The 20,721-nt window shown below is 44.8% G+C and overlaps 1 protein-coding gene across 1 annotated transcript in view; it reads right to left on the minus strand.

Annotated features, from left to right (window-relative positions):
* GRIA3 (glutamate ionotropic receptor AMPA type subunit 3) overlaps positions 1–20,278 on the minus strand; it is a 282,812-nt gene extending 262,534 nt beyond the window's left edge. The window contains exons 1-2 of the mRNA XM_060087942.1: positions 19,990–20,278; positions 18,654–18,812 (exon numbers count right to left, since the gene is read on the minus strand). Coding sequence (XP_059943925.1) covers positions 18,654–18,812; positions 19,990–20,080 — 250 coding nt within the window. The 5' untranslated portion in view covers positions 20,081–20,278. The remainder of the gene's footprint in view (positions 1–18,653; positions 18,813–19,989) is intronic.
* Between the last annotated feature and the right edge of the window lie 443 nt (positions 20,279–20,721).

Genomic DNA, 20,721 nt, shown 5'->3' on the forward strand with positions numbered 1-20,721 from the left:
AGGCAGCTGGAAGCTTGAGGAGTGGGAGAGGCCAGGAGATATAAATCCCATTGCACCGCTCTCTGCTGTGGATGCCAGTCTTGAGTGAGACATCTCGGTGGAGTCTGGGGCATGTCCAGAGCATCCTGAAGGCCCTGAGCTCCTGAGCAAAGGAGGGCAAGGCAAGGTGCTGAGCCGCTCCAAAACCCTCCAAGGGAACATTGTGATATCATCTGAATTAAATGCATTTGAAGCTGGAAGAGACCTTTGGGGGTCACCTCGTCTAATGCCCTTACTTTACAAATGGGAAAAGGTGAGGCCCAGAGAGAGGCAATCACATAGCTAGTTAGTAGTGACAGGGCAAGGGCAAGGTTTTTTCTTCCATAACATATTGCCTCCTTATGTGTGTGGAAGAATTTAACTCTGAACAAACCAGAGATTTTAGCAACTCAGTTTGAGCCAACCAACCCTAAATATCACTTTTTTTTTTTCTGTAGCTTAATTGGAAAACACAATCACAATTCTGAGGCCATATCTTCAGGACTCATTCACTAAGGCTGGCAGAGGATCTGGTTGTCCTGACTGATTTTGAGCTCAGAGATTAAAGATGTACCCAAACAGCGGGAATGTACTGAACCTTCTCTGACTGTATTTGTATTTTCAGCTGCCACCGACTCTGGGCTAAGGGGTTCCATATGTTTACTTCCCATTGTGTAAAGTAGGCCTGCCTTTGACTTGTCTGAAATGTGTTCCTTTCCAGTTTTCAAGGGGAGCCCCTTGTTCTAGCATAAGAGGGCTTGAGAAGCAAGGTCATTTTACCTTTCTGTCCATCTTACTGATTTCAGACTATGGCCACTTACTCCAGACACAGGAGGCCCGATTTTGGCTGGCCTTCACCTGGTGAACATTTTATGCGCAGCAGCCAGCGATCGCTGCCGCAGGATAGAGAGCTTTTAACAGCTTTATTCTCCCTTCCCCCAGTGCTTCCTGGCCAAGGCAGGGAGCCCCTCTGTGCAGGAGCTGTTTGGAGGACAAGCTGAGGGTCAGCTGCCTCTGGCAGTAGGGTCTCCTTCAGCTGACGGGAGGATGGATTGCACTTGAGGATTGGGGTAGGAGTAAACCTTGACGGACTCTGTCCGGGCCACAGTGGCAGCTGGGGAAGGCAGCCAAAATTCTGCAGCTAAGAATAGTGAGACCTCATTTGGGTTTATCATATTAACACATTTCACACTACATTTCTTAACGGGCTGCCTTGTTGGATGGCATTTTTAGTCACCTTTGGAGCCTGCTATTGAAAAACTCCTTTCTTGTTTCTTTTTAAAATAACCTTCTGTGGTGTTGAACTTGAAAAGGTTGTCAGATGGAAGTGTTTATGTGCTCTCATCTCAGCTAAAATAGCGTAAAGATGAAAGTATCCAACACATATATTTACCGAGTACCTGGAGGGATATAATTCAGGGGATGCAGCGATATCTCAGCTGCCATCAGCGCTGAAGCTCCTGCTTGATGTGGGCTGTATGCCTGCCAGCATCAAACAAATAGTCCTCTGGCCATAATCAATTTACTTCATTCAAACAATTGGCAATTGTATTTTCAAGCAACTGGCAATTTCATCTGCCTTACCAAGTTTTTCAAAATCACACAACTGAGGACTGACTGCAAAGATAAATATTAACAGTCAAAGAAAGGCCATCTGCTGTTCCGGTCATTCTGGGGACAACAGAAGTCCCTTGGGAACCTGGCCAACTCTGAGGGCACTCACCCACCTGACTGAGATGCCCCCTCCCATCACCTTCTTGCCCCCTTTCTCTCCCTCACCTGGAATAAGGTTGGCATTTAAAAATATAGTAGAGCTATGCTATTCAGGGTTTGTCCTTGCAATAAACCCCCAATTAATCAGTTGCTACCTACATGACTTCCACAAATAACCAGATTTTTTCCTTATCCATTTTTAGATAAAGGTCAATAAAGAAAGAGCTGCAGTGACTGCTTTAGGACTCTGCACAGGAAATCAGGAGACCTGAGTCCTAGTCCCATTTCTGGGACTAGCTCTGTGACCTCAAGCTCTCTCGTCTCTGAATCATTTTTCTTATAACATTAAGATGTTGGGCTAGATGATCTATAAGGTTCCTTCTCTCTCCAATAGTCACGATTTCTCATACGAGGGGTTCAATTTTAGAAACATCTTTCCAGGCTCCGTATATTCAGCCTGGTCTCCTGTACCTTCTGCATCGCTAATCCTACCTACAACAACCATACATCACATCTTACTTTACATATCTAACAATCATACTTGACTTCATAGTTTTCAAAGCACCTTCACATTCATTCTCTCATTTGGTCCTCATAAAATCCCTGTAAGGTACACAGCTCAGGTATTATTATTCCCATTTTGTAGATGAAGAAACTGAGACCTAGACAAGTAAAAGAACTCATGCAGGGTCATTGGGCCAGAAAACAGCAGAGAGGGAACAAGAAGCCAGGTATTCTGACTACAAGTCTGGTGCTTTATTCCTTTGACAAGGAATGTAATATATATAATATTATATAATATTAATAATGGCAACTAATATTTGTTGAGTGCTCACTATATACCAAGCACTTTCCACATATTTTATCATTTAATTTTTACCACAACCTCATGAGGTGGGCACTACCATTCCCCCCATTTGTCAGACAGAAAAACTGAGGCTTGGAGGGGTTAAGCTCCTCACCCTTGGCTATACAACTAGAAAGTGATGGATCCAAGATTTGAGCCTAGAGAGTCTGACTTCTGAGCATAACCACTATTGCTATACTGCTTGTCTTGAGTTATATAACATGTACCTTAAAGAGGTTGGAATGTCAAGTTCTCACTTTGGTCACCCAATCTGATGGAAGAATAATGGTCATTCCAGAAATGTCAAGGCAACAAATCAGTAAGCAAGTATTTATTAAATATTTACTGTATGTTCAGACATGTGCTAGGATGCAGATATGACAGGAAGTTGGGGCATAATTATAAACCTCAGTGAACTGGAATCCACCTAAATGCATAAAATTGGGTGATGGTTATATAAATCATTGCATATATATATATATGTATATAATAAAATGATGCTGTGATACAATAATTTATAGACATTTAAAAAATCAAATTTTCAAAGCACATTTAAGAGGTCCAGAAAAATGTTCCCTATTATAATATAAAGTAAAAAGGCAGGATACAAATCTGTACATATGGTAAAACCCAATTTGGGGTGACTGTTTTACTCTACTTGGACAATTTTTCTTATTTTTTTGAATTTTGTTTTTACAATGAGCATGAATTAATTTTACATTTTAACTTCTATAATCATAAAAAATGTTCTACATTTAAAAAATCTAGTTGAGGTACTATGACTTATATACATGAAACAATTAGAGAAGAAAAAGATATGAGTAAATGGTAACATAATAAAATTTGTAGTGTTGCTTTAGTACAACACCTGCTGTTACAAAATATGGTGGCAAAGACCCTGCTCTGGGAATCTGGCAGTCTAGATTCTCATCTTGCTTCTACCACTAGGGAGATGCATCACCTTTGGCAAACCTCTTCTCCTTTCTTGGCCTCACTTTCCTCATCCACAAAATGAGGTAGTTGGACTAGAACTACTTGATCTATCTCCAATAGTCTGTGATCTATAACAGGATTTCAAGAGTTTGTTTTGCTCATCCTGACTATAAATCAGAGGATGGGAAAATGACAGGTTAATGTTGGAGGCAGTAAGTGGAAGATACCATTAACTGTGGTCCCTGAAACTCATGCTTTACTGCGTTTCCAATTCACTTGCTGCGAATTTATTCTTCCTCTCTGCCACCTATTTTAAAAAGACAGGACTGACATTATTTTCATATATAACATCATTATGTAGCAGTGAAAGTTAAAAGAAGAAGGATTATGTTGGGAAGACATCTTAGAGAAGTGCCAAGAGTTAGATGGCCTGCATCATAATCTCAGCTGAGCCATTTACTGGCTGTGTGACCTTGGGCAAGTCGTTTAGCCTCTGTGTTCCTTAGTTTCCTCACCTGAGAGAAAAAAAGTCAGTGATCCCATGAGGCAACCTAGCAGTGGGCTTAGATAGGAAATGAGAAGAGAAGGTGATACAGGTGGAGCAAGGGCACCCTGGGATATGAAGGAAAAGAAAATGCTTTTGGTCATCACCCAGGTTTGGGCCCGCTGGAGACAGCATGCTGGTAGATCAGGCCAGCATACAGAGGAGAGGGCAAGAAAAAGACTGCCTTGCCTAGTGGTCCTCAGCAGGATCCTTACTAGTGAGTCTGTGCTTATGGAACAGAGCATTTAACCTCTGCTCTGGAGAGAATAGAGACTGAAATGCTGGAAAATCACATTAGCAAAATTTCTCTTTTAACCTTTTGCATATCTCCTTCCTATGCTATTTTTGGTCTGACTTAGGCAAGCAATATCAAAAGAAGAAAATCCATCCACTCAAATTGATATGCTCTAAACTACCATCCGTATATCATCCTTAATTAAAAGAACTAAGAAAAATCATGGCTGGGAGAGCTCAACTGGCCTCACATGTTTCCTTGTCTAAGTGAAGATTCCAGGACCCACTGTTCCACTCTCCCACTTTCAAACACAGTAAAATAGACTTTACATTTGAAAAAAAGGTTGTTCTTTCCTTCCAGCCACCAAGTGCCAAGGTTATCATATCCATGTTGCTTTATCCCAAGCCTATCTTGTTCAGATAAAAAAATTGAAGAGATCATGTCTTTCTAGACAATTTCACTCAATGACGGCAAGATTAAACATAGTGGTGTGTATTCTCTGGCTTTTTTGGGCATCAAGTCAATTGTTTCTTTCTGCTTTACTTTGCCCCAAAGCGAATCCTTTATGCCTGAGGCAGCACTGTGAGTACTCAAAGATAACCCCATCTGGCCTGGTTCCAGCTACAGATTCAGAGGGTAAAAATTAGTTTGCAGGGCTTTAGGGATGGCCATAGATGGGAAGAATCTATTGTTCAGTTTGGCTTTGATGAATTCTATTCCTTTCTTCCACTTACCAACCACCTCAGTACTCTGTGTTAATAATAGCTACCGTTGATTGAACACTTACTATACGCCAGGCATCATGGTAAATATTTTACATGCATAATCTCACTTAATCTTCACAACAACTTTATAAGGTAGTTACTATTATAATCACCTTCATTTCACAAATGAGGAAACTGAGGCTTAGAGAGGTTAAGTAATTTGCCCAAGGTCACATAGCTAGTAAGGGACAGAGCCAAGATTCAAATGCAGGCAGTCCAGTTTAGAGCCATTCCTTGCCCTCTGATTGCTCCCAAACTAAGTAGGAGAAACAGCCTTCTACTAGGCAAGGGTCAAACAGCAACACCTTGCTCCAGAGAATTAGGTGCCAAGCCCAAGGGCCAGGAGTGAGTGTATAAAGAGCTGGGCGGCTCCGGTTCTCTTTACCCAGGAGAGAGCTCAACTTTCCTCATTGTTCTCAACTTCTCCTTATATTCTACAGATCTACAGGCAGTAGAGGGAAGAACTGAGGACAGTAAGAGTTAGGACTGACAGAAACCAGGAGATCAAAGGACACTCTTAGTAACTCTTGCACAAAGTGGATCGAACTCTTGTAAGAGGCTGTGATATTTAGTCAAAGGGTGGACTAGACTCAGGGATGTGCCAGAAGTGGATTTCCATTGAGTTGTCATCATCTGAATGGCAAGATACTAAAGTGATTGTCAAACGCTAAGTGTCACCAGGAAATGGGAAGGCCCAGGGGAAGATGTATGCCATGTGTATGTGCCAGGGCAGTGCTGGCTCTAGAGGAGAATGGGCAGTGTGAAGTGCCTCAACCCTCAGCTCCCTGGGGGCTCTTGACTCCAGGACCCATGGAGAAATCTCACTAATGCCCAAGGAAATGAAGGCGCTTCCTCTGGGGAGGCCCTGAGCAGTTCCTTGTGTCCCTCCGTGGGCACCTCCATTTCTAAGAGAAGCTCCAGGGTCTTGCTGCAGAGCCAGTCCACTGGGTGCTTGGCCCAAGTGTTTTCTCCTGAATCAACTGTCAGAGGACATGTGGATGCCACCTGAGCCTTTCAGAAGTCAGGGGGACTACTTGTGTAGTGTTGGGATACTGGATTGTCACAAAAGAACAGAAAGGATGATTTATTGTGTGATTGGCAGCAGATGGAACTAGAGATGAAGAGTTTATTTGGGAAAGAAGACTCTGTCTTCCCTTGAACCTGTAGTCCTTCAATTATACAGAAAAATTCATCTCAGAGTTTTTGGTCACAGAATATCTGAGTAGCTGTCACTCACAAGAGGCAAACTGGGTGGGCAAGTTTGGATGCATGGGTGAGAGGTGTAGGGGGTCACGGCGGTGGCCTGCTGATATGAAGGTGTGCCATGATGCCTTTCTTGGCAGAAGAAAATAATCTTGGGTTTGGGGCAGAGCTGAGAACTGTCAAAAGCCTCAGAGGGCAGCTACTCAGGAAGGAAATCTGGCCTGTAGAGTGACAAGAGATTTTACTTTTCAAATGAAACTACGTTTCCGTTTTTAGGACAGAAAGCTCAAAGGATTTTAAACTAATGATTATGTTGATAATAATAATATTCCAATATGTGCCAGGCATTACTCTAAGTACTTTATGTGGATTTGCGAACTATCTCATTTAAAACTCTCAATAACCCTATGAGGTGAGGATTATTATTATCCCCACTTTATAATTGGGAAATCAGGCACAATCAAGCTAAGTAACTTGCCCCAAGGTTCCACATCTAGTAAGTGGAAGAGCTAGGATGCAAGCAAGAATAAGCCACAACTGGGTGGAGGTACTGTCCATTGGTTTCAAGGATTCAATAGTTTCAGCACAGTCTTATAAAGGCAGAGAATAGATGAATATGATGAGAAGGTTCTAGATGTAGTAGAAGAACCTGAGGGGCTTCATTTTGGATGGTCTTTCCTCAGTAAGCAATGAAGTGAGACTGTTACTAGAAACGGAGGTGGTAGGATTTGGACAAGAGTGAATGATGGGATGTAAAAAATGGCAGCCTCCTCAGAGATCATCCAGATGAATCTCCTCATTTTAGAAATGATAAAAACTAGAACCAGAGAACGGAGTGGCTTGTCCAAGGTCATCCAGGCAGTGTGTGGCATAGTTGAGACTGGAACCCAGATCTCCTTATTCTTGCTCCATTGCTCATTCCACTCTACCCCATACCCCCCTGCAATTTTAACTGCTTCCCAAGGCCCTAAGAAACATGGTATCTCAAATGTTATATTTTCTGTAAATGATTTTACAAGAATTCAACATAATTTGTGTGGTATATATGTGGGTTATTTGGTCTGAATCAACACCCTTGGGGTGGTCTCAGTTACCCTTATTGGGAAATACAAAGTGCAGGAGTGGTTATCTGGCATTTAATAATTCTAATCAAGAAGTGGTTCTACAAGCACTTAACATATCTTTATCTTCAATGGACACCAGAGACTTTGTTAATTAACATTAAATTTCTCATTGGTGAAATCAGTAGTGTTTAACATATGTGGGTTGGCTAGACATATGGTAGAGGTGTTCCCAAACTAGCAAAAAGAAGATATAAGGGTCTAACAAGCTCTGTAGTGTTATCCCTTGGAATGGTACCCTAGGCTTCATTTGTAAATAGTCCTGTGGGCAGCCACTAATGAGGATTCTTGGTTAGCTGCATCCTGCCACTAGGGTATTGTTTTGTCTGCCTCAAGTGAACCTTTGTGCAAGGTGTTGTTGGCGCACCTAAAAGGAAAGGGAGGGCTTCCCTGGTGGCGCAGTGGTTGAGAATCTGCCTGCTAATGCAGGGGACACAGGTTCGAGCTCTGGTCTGGGAGGATCCCACATGCCGCGGAGCAACTACGCCCGTGAGCCACAGCTACTGAGCCTGCGCGTCTGGAGCCTGTGCTCCGCAGCAAGAGAGGCCGCGATAGTGAGAGGCCCGCGCACAGTGATGAAGAGTGGCCCCTGCTTGCCACAACTAGAGAAAGCCCTCACACAGAAACGAAGACCCAATACAGCAAAAATAAATAAATTAATTAATAAACTCCTACCTCCAACATCTAAAAAAAAAAAAAAAAGGAAAGGGAGCTGGACTTGACTGAGCCTACAGGACAGGCTGTCCAATTATTTTTATGCCTGCTTGCCATTATTTTAATGAGAAAAAGAATTCTGTATGAGGTTTACTTTTACACCTGGTAGTGAGGTTATGGGGAGAAGACCTATAGCCCTCACTCTAACAATGACTGGCTATTGGTATCCAATGAAATATACCTAATGATTGTGAATGACCAGTTGGCTTAGGTCAGTTTACAACTCCAAGCAACTAACTATACATCTCTATTTTGGACCCCTGTCTAAAGTTGGTGAGCCTCTGTCCCGGGGTGTATAGGGGGCTCCTACCCTGGGTGAATGTTGACAGAGCCTTACTTGACCCAGCGGCCTCCCAGTTGTAGGCCTGGGATTTGCATGTACCAGAATCTAAGCCGTTTCCCCCATAGCACTGTCCAGAAGTACCTCTTTTGGCCTGCCGAGCACTTGCTAATGACTCTGTGCCAGCGTTCTGACCTTGCTGCAGGCCTCAGCATTGCCTGGGAGAAGATTAGAGTTGAGCTGGCACTCAACCGTGAAAGGCCACTGGATATACAGTGTATGCATGTAAGGCCAAAAGGACAAAGGAGGGAAAGTTCTGCCATATTGAGGTACCTTGATGGAACACGAAGAAGAAAAGGTCAAAATAGGATTTTTACTAAGCAGAGATTTTTCTCTTTGTTTCTTTCAGTTAATAGAGCTTCCCTCAGCCAGTAACTTAGCTGCCAGAGGGAGGTGGACAGTGTGGTGAAGAGGTCCGAAACTTGCACCTTCCACCTCCTACCACCCCAAGTCCTGTTGCGGATGTTTTGTTTGTCCCACAGTGGTTTACAACATTGCATTTGAATGTATTCAGGCAGCGACCTGGAGTCTCCAGATTGCCACAGGCCCCACCACTCCATACCTGCCCAATTTCCACATTTATGTGATCCACCTAGCCTCTGTCATCATCTGTGATTTCAGCCCCAGTTGAAATTGAGTCCAGACTCTAGAGACAGGAAGATCTCAGGTAGAACCCTGACTCCACTAATTAGCTAGCTGTGTGACCTTGAGCTAGTTGCTTATATATGTTTTGAACCACGTCTGATTCCTCTTTTATAAAATGGGGATGAGAGTACCTCCTTTCTAGCAATGTTGTGATTATTCCATGAGATAAGGCATGTACCATGCTTAGTGCAGTGTCTTCCATGTGGCATAGGTTCAGTGAATGGTAGTTATTATTTCAGCCCTACTGTAAATTTGTTGATAGCAAGGATGGCACAATGAATGCCATATAAACCGATTGCATTGCATCTATTTTTAACAAATGGGTTGGCATTTGACATGACATCTAGTTTGTAGCATGGCTAAGGACCAATCATTAGCTAACAAGCAAAGAAGGGAAGAAGCATTGTCAGAATGAAAATCCTTTCCTTGTCTCTACTTACCATCTCAAAGAACATTTTTGCTTTGTTTACCTCAGAGACTGTGACTTGAGGTTAATCTCTTAGTTCTTGCAAGTCTTGAATTTCCAATCTGAGAGCCAAACTCACTAATGCTTGCATGGGCTGCTAAGCACCCTCACTTACTTACAGAAGTAACGTGTGTGAAAGTGCCTGGTACAATGCCTGGTGCTTAGTGGGTGCTCAACAAATAATCAGTATGAATCCATCTATCTCTGTTTGCACTGCCAGGGCTAATTAAACTAGTGATTCCCAAATCGTGTGTGCATTAGAATGACCCACAGAGCTTGTCAAAAAGGCCTATCCTTATATTTTCTGATTTAATATATCTGGAGTGTAACCTAGGAATTCAGATGTTTAACAAGCATCTCTGGTGATTCTGCTGCAAGTGGTCTAATTCAAGAAAAACTGTTTTAAAATAACCAAATAGCCTTGGAAATAGCAATAAGGTATAAGAATATTTGAGAATCTATTACAGGTTCTGGCTGAATGTGGATGTTAGTGGCCTTTCTACCTTAAATTTACAAAGGTGTTCATCCATACAGAAACCCATACCCACATCCACGCAGTGATTCCTCTGTGGGCTGGGTCCTGCATCTCTTCCTGTCTCATCCATTACTGGTAGCCAGATCCCTTTCTGGGTAGCAGCAAGGATGAGGGCCCTGACTGCAATGAGTAATTGGCAAGGTAGATCGGTCAATCACAGATAACTGAAAGGGGACTATTTTTTATGGCAACATTTTTTAAAAGGTTAAAAAGAATCCTCACCACCCCCCATCACAAACTGATTATACTTCTGAAAATATTCCACAGTAATTATGGGGAATCCAGAGACTGAGATCATCTGTTGCAACAAAGAACCATGCACGGAAGAGGCAGCAAGCCCACTACCATCGGAAAGTTGTGACTTGGACGGTTAAAAGCAACTAAAATCTTAGCAAATAAACTACCAGATTTTATCTATGGAGAAGATCAAATGTTGCAAACCAGGTGAAGTGTGTTTGAGGGACTCTTCCTCATCTTCAAGAGTCTCCCACTGCCCCCTGAATGCCTACAATCCATCTGGCGCCCCACTCTCTTGGGTTGGTCTATTGTTCTGGGTCACTTACCCGTCTTGCAGAACCTCCTCTGAGGATCCTGCAAGGTAACAGGTGGTAATCTCATCAAAGAATTCTGGTCGGAATAGTAATGGCTGATAAGGATTGAACTCATCCCCTTCCAGAGATAGCATGCTCGCATTTTAGCACAGGTCTTAGGTGCCGTAACACAAACAAATGAATTTGTGGAGTTTCAGACTAATGGCAGGCTGTTGGGGGGCAATATCTGGGGTAATAGGGTGCCATTTGGCAGTCCTCAAATGACACTGGGTAAGCTTTCAATGGCTACCCTGGAGCAGTCCTCAGCTCAAATATGTTAGAAAGTGGCACCACTTCCCCTCCCTTCCCTCTAGCTCTCAATGAGTGCCTGGCACTGGCCTGGAAAATGGAGTCAATTTTTCAGGTTCTTAGGGAACCAGACAGAATTCGAGTTGTGTTGTGCATGTTTCTAACCCTGTTGAAGGGAAGTCAGACAGCTGAGGAGCAGATGCAACATGCCCCCTTCTGGCATGCCTTGACCCAGAGAAGCAAAGTGGAAAGGCAGTTGGAACTGCATGCCAACTGTAGCTCTCTTGGGCAGGTTGTTTCTAAAAGGGGCACTTTGGGGTGTGGCAAGAAGCCAAGATACTGTCAGCCTGGCTTATGAGCTACCTCCTCTCTCAGCCTGCCTTCCAGTCTCCATTCCAATTCCCTACAAAAAGCAGCTCTAAGTAGATGCTCTCATCAGACACCTACAGACATGGCTGAAACGAACACAGGTTGGTTAGGAGTATGACAAGGACATCGTTGAGTCAGAATGAGCCAGATGTGTCTCTTATAGAGCTTTCTTTGAAAGGCATGTGGGTAAGAGCTTGTCTGGAAGAGACTTTTTCTTTGGTAATCAGTCTCCCTGAAAAGAGTGGTTTGAGTACCAGCAGTATTGGCATCACCTGGGAGCTTGCTAGAAATGCAAATTTTTGGACGCTGAAGTCCTATTGAATCAGAATCTTCATTTTAACAAGATCCTCAGGCCACTGGTGTGCACATGAAAGAAGTGCTGTTCTAGGCTGAATTGTGCCCCCGTAGGGTTTAGGGGTCATGACCAGCTGTGTTTCCTTTCCTCGCCCTTATCCTTAACCCCATGCCCCCTTCCAAATAAGGACAAATGATGGTCATGTTGAGGACAAGTGCTAAAGAAGCCAGTGGTAGTTAGGGACTGAGGAGAAGGGAAGTCCAGACAGAGGGCTGTAAACACTTACTTCTCTGACCAGTGCTCAAACAGAAATCCAGAAGACAGTACAGTAAGCCCCCTACATACCAACAAGTTCCATTCCGAGAGCACATTCACAAGTCCAATTTGTTTGTAAGTCCAACAAAGTTAGCCTAGGTACTCAACTAACATAATCGCCTATATAGTACTGTACTATAGAATAGAATACGTTTAGCATACGTTTAGAATAGGTTTAGAATACGTTCGCATCTTTGAAAGTTCGCCACTTGAAGGTTCGTATGTAGGGGACTTAACTGTATTCTGCCTCTTGCCACTGGGAGGGAAGCCAGAGTGTACACTTGAGAAAAGGAGAGGGAGGGATGGAGGGAGTGGGGAGGAGACACTGCTCGGCTAGGCTTCCAAGTCCCTCCAGAGGTAGATACTGCCTCATAATCACTGCATTCTATGTGCCATCCCAGGGAAAGAAAGCTTTCAGTCTGACGCCCAGGTTCGTCACCACCTTTCTCCCCTCTTACGACTTCCTTTCCATGCCAGTGCATCCCCTGCCAATGCCCACATAGGCACCTTCAGACTCTACAGCAGCCTCTTTTTTGGTTTGTTTTTTGGTAGTACATACAAAAAGTTTACACTTTTTAAAGAACCACTTTATTGAGGCATGATTAACATACAAAAAGCTGTATATATTTACTTCTTTAATAAAATGAATCCCTATGACCTTTGGTTGCCTCCCAAATTACCACAAAGACTTTTAAGTTCAACATGGTGAAGCTGTACCTCCCCTATGCCTTGGGTGTACTTACACCAAACCTACCGCATGCAGGGACCTTTTGACTTTGACCTATAGAGGTGTTCCCTGACCAGGAGCAGCTGATCTCTGGTTTGGGTAGAGTGAACAGCTACTCTGCACCTCATGTCCAGAAACACCCGCATTTGAGTATCTTTCCTTGCAATTGAGGCATTACGGTTCCCATAGTCCCTGGTTTTAAAGCGAACACTCCCCAGTCAGGTATATTAACCCCTTATCAGCCACTTTCAGCAAGATTCTTATATTAGATAAAAAACCATCACCCTCAGAGGAGAGTAAAGGTCCTGAAGAGGATGGACTAAGGACAGAGAGATTCTGATAGGGAAGGAGCACTAGGTCTGGAAAAGTCCAGAGCAGGAAACAGTGCCTAGGTCAGTTTATTGTGGGTGGGATACCAGAATCACAGGCCAGTTGGACACCAGCAAAAGGGCCTGGGCTGGGCAGGCAGAGCAGGAGGGGAAAATGATGGTGAGGCGAGAAGAGGACAAATTCTGTCCATGTTAACGTTTTGCCAAGTACCGACCCCTTCCGGGGACCGCTGCCCTGGCTCAAGGCTCACCCCACGCACAGGCTGAGGCTATTTGTCACTCTCTGACTGGAGCCCAGACATTTCCCCAGCAGGGAGGGACTTGCTTCTGTGTCTGCACAACTCCCACACTCCTGCTGAAAAGTGCCCGGAGCCCCCCACCTGGGGTTTGAATTGCACCCTCCTGTGGACATGTCATCTAATTAGACCCAAAGTATCAAAGCCAAAGGAACAAAGTCAAAACTTGATTTTTTTTTAATGGGCCGGGTAAAGTATGCAGATAATTTCCCTGACCTTCGAGAAGGTGAAGAGTTTTCTGAAAGGTCCTTCAAGTATATTTCCTGTCTCAATCTAAGAAGTTAAAAGTTAAATCATATGAATTAGCATGTTTATCCTCCTCCCCTGAAGGTATGAATTCTACCTTCTAAAATTCTGGCCCTCTCTTAAAATCCATGCTGTCTTTTCATCCTTTAGCCAGCTGTATAAAAATGACAAATCTGTCAGCCACAAAGGAAGACTAATAACAATGCCTCAGAAGCTTCGTTTATTTTTCAATCTGTTAAAATGAAACCAGCCAATCACCTCTGACTACCCATAATAATGAAATTTAAAAATATACCAGGAGCCAAAAACATATAATAGAAACCTCAACCAGCGCCCACTATCCTCATTCAGTCTTGGCAAGTAGGGAGGGAAATGCAGAATTAAGAAAACCACCTCGGATAGAGGCAGAAGTGGGGGATGTGAGAAACTAGTCACATTTTAAGGAAAAATGTTAAAATTGCTGAGAGGAAGAAAAACTGTGGCTCATTTTGCAGTAGGCATAGATGGAGAACCAAGTAGTTTTCTTTGTTCCTTCCCCTCAGACGCTTCCTGCTGCCCCCCACCCACCCCTTAGTAGATCACCAGGAAGCCACCTTCTAGGGGAGGTGATACACTTTGCTGGAAGCTCACCTTTACAGCCTGCTGATTGCCATCTATTTTTATGGCCCGAATGAACAGCATCACCTTCCTCCCTCCTCTCCACGTAAAAAATAGATTAAAAAAAACCATAATAAACCTTGTGAGAAGGTGACTTAAATCTTTGGCGACCTCTTCGTGCTTCAGTAGTCTAAGCCAGCTGGCCAGAGGGGCTGAGAAGTGAGCTAAGCCAGTGAGCTTATGGAAGACTGGCCAGGAGAGAGAGGGAGAGCGGCAAAGGCACAAAGATGGGGGAGTTGGCGGTGGAAGCTGGGGCTATTGACATTGGTTAGTGTGTGAAGATCTGTTTGAAGACAGGAGCCGTGATACTGTGGGTCTTCACCTTGCTTCCAAAGATCGCATGAAAAGAACAAACAAAACCCGCCAAAGAGCAGAGAATAGGATCAGGGGAGACATTTCTTTCCCAAATTGACTTAAACAGTTAAATGGATCCTGGCAGTTAGAATAATTAGATAATTTAAATTGTGACTCTGTGAGCAAGAGAGGGAAACCTGTCTCAGCTAGGTACACTTACTTGGTAGCGAAACACGCTCAGTTATAAAAGGAGCGTGTTCTCAGTTAGCAGGTATATTTCAAGTAGCTTGAAAAAAATGAATGGAATAAAAATTTGCAGCTGATGAGTTACATTTAGCCAGCAAAAGGGATTTTGCCTGGGGCTCCATTAGAGCCTGCACTCCTAAGTCCCACTCTCAGTCCCACCGTCACTATTACGCCTCCATCAACAGATTTTTACTTAAGCCAATGCGTTAAGAGCACAATTCCGTGATGAATAACCTTTAAGGTTACATTTGCCTTTTCCTTGCTTCTTGCAAACAGCGCGTAATCCACAAGCACATTTGTTGGCTGTAAAGGTGTACAACAGCAATTTTTGCAATGACAGTGCAGAGAGGGAATATGAGATCTGTGTGCTAATGAGCTGACACTGCAGAGGCTGGGGTGATGTAGTGTGGAGTGCACTACAAGTGCACAGCAGAAAGACACAGGAGGGGACTTCAAGGGAATCGGAGGCATTTCCTGAGGAACCAGGGGAGCAAAGCCACACCAATGGGACTCAGCAGTCCCTTGGTGTTGCCACATTCCCCAAAGCCCTACGATGATCAAACCTGGTTTTTAAAGAACAGACGTGTATACAACTTAAAACATGTGTAACACCTCTTTTCATAAATACGGATTATGGGTGTATGGGTGCCTCTGTGTGTGTGTGTGTGAGTGTGTATGAATGCATGTATCATGAAATCATACTATTCACACCATGCTTCTTTCTGGGGCTACCTAGCCAAATTGAAAAGTAAAGCAGCAAACTCAGTTAATCACTATGAAATAAGAACATGTGCTCCAAATCAGCTGAGTCTCTCCGATAAACTTCAATTCACCTCTGAGCTGAGATCCCAAATGAACCACCTTTCAAAGCCAGAGATGCTTTTATTGGCCTCTTAAGATGCGGATTGAAGCCGGAGTCTGCCTTAAGCAAACCTCTTGGGGGTTGTGCAGAAAAGAATTGGTTGCTGGTGAAGAAGAGTCTTTAAATAACTGATGCCTGGGATTCATTGCAAGGAAACTCTCTGAATACATTGGGGGAGGGGATGCAGAGGGAGAGCAGAGAGCAGGGACACATACAGAAGGCATTACCGTTTGTTTATTTTTGGCATATTTGTTTACCTGCATACCTGTGTCCTCAAAAGTGTGTGCCTGCCGCAAGACTGAGGGTGCAGGAAAGATCATGGAAAGAGACCAATTCTAGTGTTAGGGGAAGCTGAAACTAGGAGTTTTGTATGGGAAGAGGGGAAAGTTTCTTTAATTTTTGCCATTCTATTCCATATTGAAGCAGACAGGAGAGGTGGGCAAGCAGGTTTGGACTCACCTGGGGTTTTCTCAAATTCTCCCTAGGTCTCCAGGGAGGGGCAGGCCAGAGGATCCAGGGTTTTTTTTCTCTGTGCAATAGTGCAATCAATTGTAAGAATGGAACCAGGGGTCACCTGCCAGGCTCCAGCGCTGAACTAGTATTGTGTGCCGACATCTGTGATATGTGATCTTCCCTTCCATGAGAAAAAGAACTCTCAAGGCCAGGGAAAGAAATGAGATACACCTGCAGGGCTTCCCTGGCCCCGTGAAATGATTGTTTTCTGCATTCAGAGACTATCAGACGGTGGTTGGACTAGTCATCTTTCTCATACTAAGATTGTAGGCAGCAGCTGCCAGGAGACAGCTTTCAGATCTGGCCCCCATTCAATGATTGTGACATTCAGAGAGGACTGTTTCGGGGACTGGAGAAGATGACAGCTTTCCTTCTCTGTCTCCTGAGCTGTAAAGTCTGAGTGTGCAACAGGCAGCTGGGTACACATCACTGGTTTCTGGAAATCTCTCCCGTGTGAGCCAGTGTGTGCATATGTGTGTATTTGGCATAACTTAGGGCAAGGTCGCCTTTTTGTTTTGTCTTTCCTGTTGCCCAGTAAGCCACACCCCCTATGCCACACTTTCAAGCCCCCAGCCATAACCCAGCCTTATAAGCTTGTAAGATGAAATGTTGTGGACTTACGGCGGTGGCGGGCGGGGGCGATGATCAATTTCTTTTCCTTTCATGGTTGTCCCTTTATTGCCCTGAGAGGTAGGGCATTCAGGCAACTCAACACCAATACAGATGACTTAGTGCCTGTTCTCAAACCTGAGCTTTTCACGTGGCAAGGATCATTTCCTGATTGCTCCTTGAGTAGCGTTCTGATGGCCCTGGGCTGGCTAGTGTCAATCTGATTTGACCATAAACAGCAAGACCAAAAACCTTGGAAATTAATCATTCCTGAGAAGTCAATTAGCACTCTTATCTCAGTCAACATCAGTGGAAAGACACTAAAGTGAGTTGAAATAAACATTATTCATTATTAATAATAATAAATCTGGGTAGTTTCATGTATTTGGTTTTAAATCTGTTCTAATTGATATTTAGGAAGCTGCCTCTGGAATTCAGCCTCTTGACAAGATCTCAGGGCTGCAGGATTAAGAGTCAGATGTGTGTTGTAAGTGTGCTGAAGAGACAGGCTGGGATTACCAAAATCAGATGCAAAGTATAGACAGACATTTTTGTAACTTTCACACCTAGTTGGAGTTAATAAGCTCCTATTTTTGTCAATGTCGAAAGCCAAAGAATGTCAAATACCTCAGAACATGTTCATATAAGGATCTGTACCTTCAGCTAAAATTTTCTTAAAACTGATAACTGTCACAATTTCTTGCACAGTAATTCACCTCCATCCCCTTGACCCAAGTCTTCAAATCCAAGGAAGCTGTGCCCTTGGAGACCCTTTCAACAGTTTTTGGAAATCACATATCCTTTGAGGCAGAAGAATTTGAAGAAAGTCATATACAAAGTTTCACCCAACCAAATACAAACATCATTTCTCCCCTGAAAGAAAATCAAAAATCAAAAATTCCCAACTACACCAGCCATAAAAGCAAAACATATTTATGCCATCCGCACCCTCATTGTTGTGAAAACATTTCATGAAATAAGCTCAGATGAAGAATTATCAGTCTTTCTCATAAAACATTCAAGAAAAACCTGTGTCCAACAGGCTGTTAGTCATCTAGGTTCCCGTGGCTTTACTTCTCAAAATGAAATGTCCCCTTTCCACAGGAACAATCACAGGGCACAACTAGCTGTTTCAGAAACTGCTTTGGGGGCTGATGAAATTCTTCCCTTTTGGTATTCGGTTTTCCTGCTGCAAGCCTCCGCCTTCCACCTTTTGCTCTAAGTTAAGAACTGTGTTGTCCTTAACAATGGCAGGTGGGGGGGACTTGAACAACACTAGGGGAGACAGAACAGAAGTAGCTTTCCAAAGAGTCACCTGAGCACTTTCTCCCTTCCCCTCAGTTTGCCAGGCGTTCATCACTAGTAATCAGCTTGTAGTCTTATCAGTTCCTATCAGAGCTCTCTCGAAAGCTGAGAAAGGTGATATTCTAGGACAGAAAGAGGCCAGGGAACCGAGCCTGATCTGTCCCTCAAGGTCACTTGTTTGCAGAATTTCTCATATTTGGCTCCTATATATTAAGCGATTGTCAAATGCAGCTCATTCCTACAGCCAGGTGCTAGCTTTAACAGTCAAGTAATGCACATCCTGAATTGACTCAATCAAGAGGCTTCTTTCTTTAATCTCATCTGAAGAAATTTCCCTGAACAACCATGCTATTTTTTCTCTTTTTTTTCCCAGCCAAAGGAAAAAAAAAGGGAGAGGGTTGCGGGGGAGGGAGCGCCAGTTTAGCAGGGAGGAAAATGAAACTTTTGCATGAAACATTATTCACAACAGAGTTTTGTGTACTTGCCTTAAGTCCCTCCCTCAGCAGGATCCTCTGGAGTTGATTTATGTCACATGAAACCTGGATTGACTAGAGCCCCTAAAATGTCTACTAAGGCAATCGCCACCCCAGCACTTACGCAGACCCCAAGTCCCACAAGCAAAATACAAATGAGGTTCCCAGGTCCCAAAAGGAGGAAAAGCAGATCTACTTACAAGCATTAGTCACAGAAAAACTATTGGAAGAATCCAAGTGATCTACGTGGTAATTCAAATGGAAGGGCTTCTCGGTGGTGTTCTGGTTGGTGTTGTATAACTGCACAGCAAAGCGGAAGGCGCTGTGCTCCTGCACCGTGTTTCTCATGAAAAGTCCACCTACAAGCAAAGGGAACCAAGATTTGGCTTGTGTCCCCCCCAGGAGCGGTTAGAAATTGGGGAGCTACAGATAGGCGATAACCTCTCAGTGGTACCCGGGTGCCTGATCATGATTGATTTTCAACCTGTGTGTCTTTGAAGACTCTTGTGCACTCAAATTTTGGCCAAGAGAAACCTAGTTTTCCTCTAAAGAGTCAGAGGAGAGGCTGGAGAGAAGGGGGAAAGGGGAAAGAGGGAAAAGGAGGCTGCTTTGGGGTAGTATGATGGAACCAAGAGTGGGACTTGGTTCTTTCTCAGGCGGTAGCTTCCTCTCCCCTCTTCCTCCGCTACCTCCCATCTCCACAAGCTGGTTCATCTTTTCCTGGCGCAAAGGGAAAGGTTGGGAAGAAAAACAATTTCATTCCCCCTGCTGCCCCATCCTGTTCCCCACAGTCCCCCGCTCCCCCATGACAGTACAGGGGCTTGGTTCTGTAATGGCAATAATTCTAACTTCTTGACTAGTAAATCCAGGGAGAAGCCGAGAGAACTCCCTCCCAGCGCCCGGGAGCCGGGCTCCAGACAGACACAGCGACAATTCATGAATTCGTAGTCTGCGTGACTTCGCCGCTTGCTGGCTCGGCTCCTAGTCTCACCCCCGCCTCCTACCCCATCCGCCACTGACCTCGGTTGCTGCCCGGGTCTGGGGGAATCCAGGGTGGGCTTCCACCTCCCCCAGCGCTAGCCGGTCTCCCGGCACCCGGAGACGCGGGACAGGGCGCCCCGGACCGGGTTACGCGCCCTGGCGCAGCCAGACAGGCGGCATCACCCTGGGACAACTTCCAGCGGCGGCACGCACGCCATGGCAAAGTCCAGAGCAGCGAGCCGAAAAGCCGTGACTCTTCGCCCGGCTGCAGCCTCCCAGCCTCTGGCATGCCTCCCCTGCTCCGCTCAGCTCGGAAAACGCGGCAGCCCACCCCGCCAAGCCTCAGGAGATCACCTCTCTGGTTCCCGATGCTCCCCAGACCAGCCAGCTCTCTGAGGCTCAGATCCCTGAGATTCTTGCCCGATCCCCGTCCCCCGTCCCCCGTCCCTTCCCAGGCCATGCAGGACAGGGACCCGCGGCCGCAGAAGTCACGCCAGGGCAGTGGTCTCGGGTGCAAGAGAGCCCGGCCCGACCGGCGGGCTGGCTCGCGCTTACCTATGCTGATGGTGTTGGGGAATCCTCCGTGAGAATGACCCAAAAGCCCCAGGACTAAAAAGAAGACCGCCCGGAGCACGCTTTGCCCCATTTTCTTCTGCCTGGCCGTGCTACGCCTAGAACGAAGCTGACAAGAGCATAGGCGCAACTCGGGAGTCTTCAAAATAATAATAGAAAAAGAAAAAGAATTCGCCGGCTCTTTCACCCCCTCCCCTCAACTTGCTCTGCTCACTCTTCCTTTCCACCCCACACTAGTCCTCCTCCTCCACCACCTCCTCTCTCTCTCTCTCTCTCTCTCTCTCTCTCTCTCTCTCTCGCTTCCAGGCTCTCTCACACCCCCTCCCCGCCCCCCACCTCACTTCTGTCTTCACACCAATCTGGAAGGCGGGTTCATTGGCTGCAAGCTCGGTTCGCCAAAGCGATCTCCCTCCCTATCTCTAAGACAGAGAGAGACAGAGAGAGAGAGAGAGAATCAAAACCCCAAACCCAAAACAAAACAAAAAAGACAAAACACAGAAAAACAAACAAATCCCCCAAAGAAACAAAAGAGAGAGAGAAAGAAAAAAGGAAAGAAATTAAAAGAAAATCTGAGACTTTTCTCCCCCAGAAGATGGTGGGTCTAAAGAGGGGGAAAAAAGAAGGAAAGAGCGAAAAGGCTCAGCGGCGGTGAATCGGGCTCTTCCGATTGGGCCGGTAGGGGGATATTGATCAAAGTTGATCTGACGTGGAATT

This window comes from Mesoplodon densirostris, chromosome X, assembly GCF_025265405.1.
Source record: "Mesoplodon densirostris isolate mMesDen1 chromosome X, mMesDen1 primary haplotype, whole genome shotgun sequence".
Lineage (NCBI taxonomy): Eukaryota > Metazoa > Chordata > Mammalia > Artiodactyla > Ziphiidae > Mesoplodon > Mesoplodon densirostris.